Source organism: Apium graveolens, chromosome 3, assembly GCF_009905375.1.
Source record: "Apium graveolens cultivar Ventura chromosome 3, ASM990537v1, whole genome shotgun sequence".
NCBI classification, from domain to species: Eukaryota; Viridiplantae; Streptophyta; class Magnoliopsida; order Apiales; family Apiaceae; genus Apium; species Apium graveolens.
The window spans coordinates 280,354,517-280,365,191 of NC_133649.1; the positions used below are offsets into that span (position 1 = coordinate 280,354,517).

General features: G+C 37.3%; 2 protein-coding genes across 4 annotated transcripts; one reads left to right on the top strand and one right to left on the bottom strand.

The window, feature by feature from the left end:
* Positions 1 to 234: 234 nt before the first annotated feature.
* LOC141713446 (putative E3 ubiquitin-protein ligase LIN-1) lies at positions 235 to 7,640 on the bottom strand. 3 transcript variants are annotated; one of them, XM_074516875.1, is made up of 17 exons: positions 7,374 to 7,640; positions 5,963 to 6,868; positions 5,798 to 5,858; positions 5,350 to 5,703; positions 5,176 to 5,255; positions 3,714 to 4,988; positions 3,458 to 3,626; positions 2,849 to 3,106; positions 2,458 to 2,767; positions 2,216 to 2,340; positions 2,023 to 2,142; positions 1,734 to 1,865; positions 1,332 to 1,454; positions 1,141 to 1,251; positions 855 to 998; positions 494 to 745; positions 235 to 404 (listed from the first exon to the last, which is right to left on the bottom strand). In XM_074516875.1, the coding sequence occupies exons 2-17, from the start codon at positions 6,859 to 6,861 to the stop codon at positions 387 to 389; spliced, it is 4,431 nt and encodes a 1,476-aa protein (XP_074372976.1). In that variant the 5' UTR covers positions 6,862 to 6,868; positions 7,374 to 7,640; the 3' UTR covers positions 235 to 386. The 3 variants fall into 3 exon arrangements, with proteins under 3 accessions (XP_074372976.1, XP_074372975.1, XP_074372974.1); XM_074516874.1 differs by having other exon boundaries at positions 3,458 to 3,602; positions 5,963 to 6,976; XM_074516873.1 differs by having other exon boundaries at positions 5,963 to 6,976.
* Positions 7,641 to 9,230: 1,590 nt separating this feature from the next.
* Positions 9,231 to 10,002, top strand: LOC141713447 (peptidyl-prolyl cis-trans isomerase 2). The gene has a single exon (XM_074516876.1). The coding sequence runs from the start codon at positions 9,307 to 9,309 to the stop codon at positions 9,823 to 9,825; it is 519 nt and encodes a 172-aa protein (XP_074372977.1). The 5' UTR covers positions 9,231 to 9,306; the 3' UTR covers positions 9,826 to 10,002.
* Positions 10,003 to 10,675: the final 673 nt, after the last annotated feature.

The following is a 10,675-nucleotide window of genomic DNA, read 5'->3' on the forward strand; positions in this document are numbered from 1 at the left end:
GTAGATACCATTTTCAGTGGAGTATCTTATACTAATTGAGATACGGAAGGAACTGAAAGTGCAGTATTCAATCGGCTAAAATTATTCACTTTTTTCAGAATAACTATTTTGGTTATTTTTTAAAAAATGTGTTATTTTTATCATTTTTTCTTGTATTTATTTGCAAAAAGAAAAGTAAAAATATAAGTCAGGTGTATTGTAACAAAAGTTTCAAATAAAAACCTTTTTGTCACAAAGGAGTTAAAAGGATGTATAACTGAAAGAAATTTGGAAGTATTACCCAAACATGCTGGTGTACAAACTTACAATGTGTAAGCTACATATATTACTTGTCTTACAACTTACAGGGCAAGAGAGAATGTAAAAAGAATGGATTATCAGCTGTTTCAATCCAGCACCCAAGCCTGCAGGCAGAATTGAAATAACATCTTAAGATAACTTCACTGATACTTAAAAAAATGCAATCAAATTAACAGTTTTTCTAGCATTTCACCTGAATTTTGCCATCAGAAGAGCCAGCAAAAAGCATTTGTCCATCCCTGTCTGATGTCAAACATGTGATCTTTGCATTGCCCCCACTGCCCATCTTGATTGAAGCAACTCTTGTAACTCTTTCTTTTAACCACACCTCGATTGTTCCAAATCTTGTGGCAGTAAATATAAAATCATTGTTTACAGTTATGCACTGAATATCGAGTCCAGTTGTCAGTGATCCCGTTACTGCCTTTGTTGATAAAGAAAATACCTGCAACATTAATTTGTTTTTTCGACGAATGAATACGTATCAATTTACCAACAACATTTTAAACTGTAATGTGGAAAACATGACAGTGGGGACTGGTATTGCTTCTTACCTTCCCTGCAATACCATCAACGGAAGAACCTCCAGCAAAGAGAAGACTGTCATGAACATGAAGAGACTGTACAATTTGTTTCCCCAGCAGTTTTCTTGCACCAGAGTAGAATACGGTCGATGTATGCTTTTGTAAATCGACCTCCTATTTTTTGTATGGACAAAAGAATTGTTGGCAGCACTCTTATTAGATTTCAATTGTTTCATTCAGTCGAGTTGAAATTTTTGGAATGTACGTAACAAGTAAGACTCGATTAAGTGATAAGATGTTTCAGAAAAAGACTTACCTGGATACTGAAAGCAGTGCAACCACAATAGAGTTTATCGCCCATCATGGCTAGGCATTTGACGGTTTTGTTGAAGTTGATATGTTTTGGCACACCTGACCAGTTGTAGATCTGCCACGAGATGATGATGATGAAGCACAAAATCGTAAGACAGTAATTTACCAAATGATGATAAAATAAATGCCATTAACCTTAACTCCAGTTCCTTGAGGGGCAAAGCATGCAATACTGTTATTTGCTACTAACTCAAGCACTGCCTCCTTTACATCATGGACCTGAACACAGTGAATTTCTTCTTGTTTGATTGCCCAGACCTAACAGAGAAATGGTATACACGTTTAGAAAGTTATTTGGTGTAAAAAGCCTTGGACATGTATAAGACATTTGAAGTGTATTGACCCTGTAATATAATATCGAGTGTATGCATTATGACTTTAGATTGTACACTCTGGGGAACACCTCTTCAAAGTAAAGTCAATTAAGAAAATCAAAAAGTATACTTTTTCCAACATGTAACAGAATATGTTAATGGGTTTGACATGCATTCTATGTGTTATTTCTATAGACACTGCAAAACAAAATAGTATACTTGCCCGAATCGTTTTGTCCAGGGAGCCACTATATAGTTTGTCACCTGGAGAAGGTATATAGAGGCATGTCACAGCCTTTGTGTGTTCACGCACTTCCTGAATCAACCTTGGAACCCTCTTTGTTGCATCCCACACCTAAAAGAAAAACATAGCAGATGTTGCCCCTTTTAATTCTATAGACAGGGTTGGAAGTTGCAAGAAAATTACCATTTAACAAAACCACAAAAAATCACAAAATTATGCAGTAGACTACTTTTTGTGTGTGTGCAAGAAAAGAGATTGTCAAGTCCACCTTTATAGTTCCATCAGAATGACTGCTTATGACGCGGCCTTTTACGTGAAGCAATGCCAGAACCTCGCCGTTCATGCTAGAATTCAACTCAGGCCCTTCAGCACAAGACCACATATCTGCCTGAAATAGGACCATACAATTTTTTATTTGTGTATGATTAATATCTTCGAGCATATGGTAGACTGATACTCACTGCATTAACCGAAGGCAAGTTCATTAAGGTTTTCAGTATATCATTGACCACTACAGAGTTGCGCTTGAGTTTTCTTAGTGTTTTATACATGCATTTAGCATACACTCCAAGTTCACCAGCGGCACCTTGTAACAATGAAGATTGGATATGTTAGAATTTCGTGAAAGATGTAAAACATCTAGATGAACAAAGTAGCCTTCCTCTTTCTAAAGATTCTTTAAAATCATTTAGTAACCTTGTACCTGGATCATTGGTGAAAGCACTTAATGCAAGGGTTACCAAAATCTTCTCCTCAAGATTCTTTGATGACTGTAATACATTTATGAACTGGTCAAGTAGACACTTTCGAGCAGCATCTCTGACTCCTGTATCAGGAAGACTATATAGCATGTGGACAAGCCATGTGGCGATTACAAGGCACGACTTTGCAATCTCAATGGAATTACTCTTCAGGCATTCTTCCAGGGCTTTGAAAATCATGCCTTTCTCATGGTTGCAGAGTACAAAAGCTACCCTTCTCTCCCAGGAAATTGCAGCTTTCTCTTCCTCTTCCTAATAGAAGAATTATAAAAAATATCAGATCTTGACGATATGGAAGAACAGGAACAATTTAAATGCAAAACAGGTGTGTACCATTGTTTCAGTCAATTCAACGTCATAAAATTTCTGCTTCTCTGCTTTCATTAAAGCATTATAGGGTTTGTCATATCCTGCAGATTTCAGTAACCAGACTTCCGTGCAGGATTTTCCTGACATGGTTAGACGTCCTAAAAGAGATGATAAAGCATCAAGAGCTGTAATTTGAGAATTGGGGAAGTCTTTTTTACGAAGTGCTTCAATAAGTGCCTCTATTGCCTCTTCTCTGTAGATGCTCATCTTTCGAGGTTCAACCTAGAGAAGTACAAACGAAAGTGATTTATATATGTTTTTATCTGGTTTTGTCTTTTCACTGTTTTCACTTTTAGTGTATGGGATGGTTCAGTTCTTAGTTTTTGTGCTAGTGTCTGTTTAACTATTGTTATCCGATTAAGAGTATTTTGCGGGCAGACCAAGATATCAGACCAAGATATCAAGCTGAAACAAAAGAATAGTGATAAAAAAGTAATTAAAATCTGGTTTATCTGGTTTGGTCTTCTTCCATTTGTTATAATTCAGACTCCGAAGGTTTGGCATTTGCTTCTTATTTTTCTCCAAGTATATGTGTGTAATAACAATAGTCTAATTAATGATATGTGGACTGACCAAGAGATCAAGCTGAAGCAGAAGAATAGCGATGGAGGATTGCTGCTCCATTGGAGCCATTTGTAGATAGACAAGAAGAGTGTGCATGGTGCTAAATGCTCCCTCATCTTTAATTATCTGCAATATTTGGTTGGAAAGTGTTCTCCTGGAAAAACAAGCATATTCAGTCCTGTACTCCACGTATGAAATGATCAATTATCGTACAGAGTTGAAAATGGCAATAAGTTGCAAAGTGAAAAAAGAGAACGAAGTATACCTGCTCAACTGAACCAACTCAGTAAGAAATTCTATGCATATGCCTCTCACGTTATCGTCTCCAGCATGAAATAACTCAAGCACAGGAGACAGCTCAATTCTACTCGCTATTAAGTTCCTACAATTTCTATCTGCATTAATACACTGCAATAGTATGAATACAATGGAATGCCGTCCATCCTCCCTGTTTAGGCAATTAAGCAATGCAGGAATTCCATTTTCAGATATGATGTCCATAGCTTTCGAAATTCTGTTATTTTCATCTTCTCCTAGTATAACCTGCTCAAGTAATGCAATTGCTGCATCCTTAGGATCCACCACTAAATCAAGGTCATTTGAATCTTCAGTTTTATTTGAAATGATCTGTATAAGGGAGGGCAGGAAGTTATAAGGAGATAATTGTGAGATTGCTGGTTTTAGCAAGTACATTAGAACAGCAGCCTCAGCCAAACCATTTATAAGCAGTGATGCTAGGATTTCAAAATCTGAATCTGCCGTAAGAATCTCCCCGACCCTATCATCGGAAAATATTAGCTCAGAAAGAACGTAAATTGATGTTCGTAAAACTTCCCTGTTCAAAGAAGCTGATAATATATCTACAAAACCATTAACTATGGCTGGATTGGATAAATAAGCATGCAGTCCAGAGTCACCCTTCGTGTCTTTCCACGTTCGAGCTACTTTAAGAACAGATGCCTCACATTCCTTTAAATTTTCAGAATTGCAGAGACACGAAATATATGGATTCAACCCATTTATAATGGTTTCAACAGCAGCTTGAGATATCACACTGGTCGGTGAGTTTGAGGTAGCAACTCGCATGAATCTTCTTGGTTTATGGTTGTTACTATCATCTCTACTCCTTTGATCGCGTAGGGTGATTGTCCTGGATGGGGTAGTTACCGACGGAGTGTCTTTTGGAGGAGCACTAAAAGAACTTCTTGGTGTTTCAGAATATGACAATTCCTGAGCAAGATCAGGATGCTGCTCTTTCCAAGAAGTGATTAGCCTCTTTAGGACATAGTTCGTTTTGGGCAATGGATTAGCAGAGATGTGCTGTCTAGTGATGGGGCATGTAACGTTTCCTCTTTTGGTCCATTCTTGGATGGCTTTCCTTTCATATGTCTGGCCTGTTTCAAGTGTTACCGGATCATAAAAAATTTGACCAGTGATGGGGCACACAAAATCTTTAGGTACTCTTGAATGTGGAGTCATTTTTTCAGAAGATGGGAGAGAAATGTAGCTTTGACTTCCTTCTTCGCAATCATTAGAGAAACTGTTACAACTCAAATAAATATGGATTATGTGAAGAGGTAACATAAAGAGAGTCTGATTTGAGGGAAAACGAATCAAAATAGTCCGATCACTACTTGTGAAAATCAAGGATAAGTGCATGAAAATTATCAAAATTGACTCCAAATGATATGAACTAAAATAAAAAATTAGATGAGATAATGGAGTACCTTTTCTCTAGGAGTTGGGTGTTCACTTTCCCATAACTAACACTCCTGGAGTGGTTTGTCCTGACGCTTTTCGGGTGTTCCTGAGAAACTAAGTTTGTAAGGTACTGCCGTTCAAAGTGAAGCAATTGAAAACTGCAACATGCAATTAACCTAAAACAAAATCTTTTAACATACTGGCGTTCCATTGTCAGAATCTCCTGAGCTAGTGTCCTGATGAAGTGGCGAACAAGATCCAGATGCAAAAACCTTGCCATCCATTGCACGGGTGGACAACAGCCGCAACATGGATGAGGAATCCTTAGAATGTGAATCAGCTTTTGGAGATGAGTTCCTTGAGGTAGGAGCTTTAGGGGAATCCGCAGGAGTAAATACAGCGGGAGAATGTTTTTGACTACTCGACTTGGAGCCAATTTTAGGATTTACTTCCATGCCAATATTAGACGAAAAATTGTTACCTTTATCTACAGACCCCACAAATACATAAGGTTCATTGTCGGATTCGTATTCTTCTTCTTCAGGTATTCCCTCCTGACAAGGAAAAACCATGAAACTAACATTCTAATGTTCTTTACCACTTTTGTATAACAATATGAAACTAATGTTCTTTCAAGTAAAGTCTTACTTCAGGATCCCAATTTGCAGAATCCTCTAGGTCCCTTGACGAGTTAGAAGCCGATTTCAATCTGGTGAGAGTAAATAATACATAATTTTATTGGATGGAAAAACAAGCAAACAAAACAATCTTGACTGGGTATTCCCATCATAAGAACTGACAACTGAAACTTACCTCAAATTTATTGAGCTATCTTTAGCCTTTGTTGCTTGATTAAAGCCAGCAGTCTTAGGTAAGGCAGGACCAAATTTCACATGATCGGGTATGGACCGGCTCACCTCATGCATCGGAGTCATTGGTGGCTCTGCAATAGGCATCATTGGCATCAACTTTTTGCTAGTGGCTGAATCAAAGTTCATGCAGTCCTTGTAGTATTTTGCATATAGCTTTGTGTTATCATCCAATGCTTGCCCATAAACCTGCTCCAGATTCTGCATTTTCTCTGCTTGATCTGGCCTCACTGAAAATATCAAAGACTCATTGAAGTATTGATCAAAATCAGCAGTGAAAGACATGTCTGCTGAATCAGGAATTGCATCCATCACAATCTTTTGTCTCTCCTCTGAGTACCATCCGACAATTGAGCTCATATGTGGAAGGAATAAATTCTTCCACAGATCAGGAGCAAAATCAATTCGAGAGAATAAAGGGTCAACACAGAACATCTCAAGAACATGATGAACTGCATTTTGGACATCATTTCGCAATTTCCAGAGGTATGATAGGTTAAGATGTGCCCAGGCAGACAAATAAAAATTAGGAACACCTGCAGTTTTCTGACTAGAATTCAACATAGCACATACTTGCAACATCTTCTCAGCATGGTCTAGTCGTGCTAGCTTAGTTTCCACATTCTCAGTATTTATAGCTTCTTCAAGGGCATCCATTCCCCAATCCAAATTAGCTAGCACGGCTTGATCAGAGTACCGCACTTCCGTTTTTTCATCTTCGGCTTCTAATCTCTCAGCACATTGTTCCTTTTGTTGGTCTCTTTGTTCTTTATCAATTAACCGATCTTGGATAAAACTTCCGACTGTGGTGAGCAAGAATCTAACAATATCATTCTGATCCATAGCAAACCTATAGTTTCCCGCCATCTTAGTAATGTAAATACTTCAGAAACAAATAGGTTTAATAGTAATGTTCAATGCATCTGCCTCTATATTTCATATTTTCCTGACAAAAGAACTGTTCAATTCACTTAGTTCGAGCATAAAAGAAAAACCTACAAGTACCAAAGATACTTCAGTCACTAAACATGGGCGGCCACACACACAAACTGTCCTCAAATAATCAACCACAAACAGAGGTGCAAATTTTGATGATTAAAGCCCTAGTTAACCAGTCAACAACAAAAGATCAAATTATAGAAGTTGCAGCGAAATTTAAGCTCTACACAGAGTATGCAAACAAGTAAAACAGCGAGGTAAGTATATTATTGTGCAATTAATTACGTACTGGTGCAGAATTAGAAGAGTCGTTACAACCTAAAATTGGAGATAAACTAAGTTTCCATCCCCTTTAGCTTTCTTCTAGCTACTACAAATCTAGTTAGACATGTGGAGACGAGAAAACAGACACTGACCTTCAGAACAGTCGGTTCAATAAGCTATCCGGAACATCAAATTTGGAACAGAATTTTTGCAGAAACATGCAGCTAGAGAGGCTTCTCCTGATATGACAGAGAAATAGAAAATGCCAACCTTTACAGGCTGAAAACTGCCGGCTTTGGCTATGCCTTTGATCATCAAATATCACAATCAAACAGTCAACTACTGCTGACACACACATAAATATTTACACAGTAAACAACAATAAAGACAAAGAGCATTTGATTAAACAGTGATTACATTATAAAATTATGGTTGAATAATTGAAATTGTCTTTCTCTTTTTTTGGATCAGCCTCAAATTCATAAGTTAAAACTTTAATTAGAGTCAAATTAAATTTGTGTTTTATTTGGTAAAAGAATCATTAAATCATGTATGTTATATAAAAGCGGACAAAGTTATATATTGAGCTTTCTAATGCCAAGTAAAGTCTTCTTTTGGTATTTATTTGCTCATCTAGCTAAAAGACTATTTGTTGTCACTATTTGCAAGAAAAAGACCAAGTCCTTGTGAAGCACAAGTATAATTCCAGTGATGAGCTACCATATCACAGGTTTTTATGTATGGATTTCTCTGGCATTTGAAATATCATAATCTAAGAACGTCATCGTATTTTCTCGTAACTAAGGAAATCCAGAGGGAAAGGGCTGTAACTTTAACTTGTTAAGCAAAGCATATGCTATACTGCTTTGAAGTATAATCTCAGCCGGAGTTGTTTCCAAAGAGGCAAAATACTACTAACCACAAGATTTAACAAGGGTTGTTTTGTTCTTCAAGTATCAGTTATTTCTTCTTTTCCAAACATACAAATCACCAATCACCCTGTTATTCTAAACCAAGCAAGAAGAACTAGTTAAAAATTGGCTATGAACTTGTAGCATGCATAATAAGTGTCCTGATCAATGGATCAGCTCACCTACTATCATAACAAGGAAAATTAATTATATAGCTATCACCAATGAGGTCACATATATATACAATGATCTAAAAAACAACTACAAATGTGCTTTTAATTTCATCACAGAGTAATGCAATAGGCAAAAAAAAAGTACAAGTATTGTTACCAAATGACGTGACATAATGGCAGTTTGTAATAATTCAGTTTGAAATAATTTAATTGACGTTATTGATGTAAATGCAGAGGGTCTAATTTCAGTTAACAAGTAAACGTCTGACTCAATTTTCTAACTATATTAGGAACCAATTTTGTACCTTAGTATTTTTCTTCATTAAATTATGCCAAGAGAGTTTGTGTTAATTTAATATTAGATTTTATTGAATGGCCGGCCTTTCCATAACTTATTCATTTGGCACCAAGCTTCTGTTCACTAGTTTATTGTTGTAAGGTTTAGAATATGACAAATTTGAGTCTAAGAAAAAACCTCGCAATTCTACTCTTTTAATTATAAATTAAATCTATGAATATATGCATTCATTTGAGTTTCATTGTTCAACAAGTTATTATTTTACATACTGACAAATAGACCACTTGGCAAACAAAAGAAGCACACGTTGTCCGGCCCAATCAACAAGAGACCAAGATGACCAGCCCACTAAAAAAGCCCATCTAACAATACCGAAATATCAAAAAGCTCACAATTATTTGGTCAAGATATTACCGTTTACGATGAATCCCAGCCGTCCACCTATTTTCGTCGCTTAGTGGCACGTGCCAAACTCGAAAACGGTGAAAACTCACGTGACCAGCAAGTGGGGAGCAGACTGACAATAGTCTCCTCCTTATCCGTTAAAAGTCATCTCAATCCAACGGCTACATCTAACCCTAATTATAATATAGCTTGTTCTCACCGCCTATATATAATCTCACCCAACCCTTCTCCTTTACTTGCAATTGATCTGTATCTTCTGTAACTATTCCTGACTCACTAAGTCTAAATCGCTCTCAACATGCCAAACCCTAAGGTGTTTTTCGATATGACCGTCGGCGGTAGCCCCGTGGGGAGAATCGTGATGGAGCTTTACGCCGACACGACTCCCCGCACCGCCGAGAACTTCCGAGCACTCTGTACCGGCGAGAAAGGCGTCGGCAAAAGCCGAAAGCCTCTCCACTACAAAGGCTCATCTTTCCACCGTGTGATCCCCAAATTCATGTGTCAGGGAGGCGATTTCACCGCCGGGAACGGTACCGGAGGTGAATCGATCTACGGGGAGAAATTTGCTGATGAGAATTTCGTGAGGAAGCACACTGGACCGGGGATCCTGTCCATGGCGAACGCCGGGCCAGGGACTAATGGATCGCAGTTCTTTATTTGTACCGAAAAGACGGAGTGGCTGGATGGGAAGCATGTGGTGTTTGGACAGGTTGTTGAGGGAATGGATGTTGTTAGGGCAATTGAGAAGGTTGGATCTTCTGGTGGAAGGTGCTCCAAGCCTGTTGTCATTGCTGATTGTGGCCAGCTCTCTTAAATCTATCGGATTCCGAAACTTATATTACTGCTATGTTTCGCTTTTAAATAATTTGCAGCCGGTTTGTATGATTACATTTTGTGTGTTGTCGTGGTTGAATTGGTTGTATCTCTCTAGACTGTTTTATGATTTGCAGTGACTTTGAGTTGAATTGCATTTGCTCAATTTTCGGTTTTATTAGCTAGGCGCTGATCTTAATGTTTACAGTTTTTTTCAATTTCACGATTATAATTCAAGATTCTGAAATGGCAGGAAAAAAAGATGTTCAGAGAATTTTAGTGAATAGAAAGACGTTTAGAGAAATCATAAATTTGAATTTATCACGTTTTTTTTCAATTACTGAACATCTAGGCGATCTGAATAATTTGAATAATTTTTAAAAATCCTCCAATTTTCTTCCCAAAGCAATGCCAATCAAAACTATAAAATACAGCATAATTTCATAGATCTGGTAGATATTTTGATTATTTTCCATAGCGGAATATTGGATAGTGATGTAGAGTTGTGGCCTGCCTCTATTTTTTGAGTGACAGAAAAGATAAATCAAGATCATGTAGCCTTTTAAGCTCCATCAGTGGCTTTTGCGCGAATATTCGTATATTTCATATATTCCTGTTTGATTGGTTTTCCGGGGTGGAAAAATTGATTTTTTTTTTCCTTTTCCGTCGGTGTTATTATTGAGAAAATGTAAAGCTTAGCTCCACTTAAACACTTGGGTAGGAGAATAAAAACGAGCTCATGAAGTAAACTTTAAAAGATAACAGATAAATAAAATCAAGAGTTCATGAGTTGAAAATTCAATATGACAAATAAGTTCAAATGCAGTTTTTTCCTGACAGAAAGAAGAGCT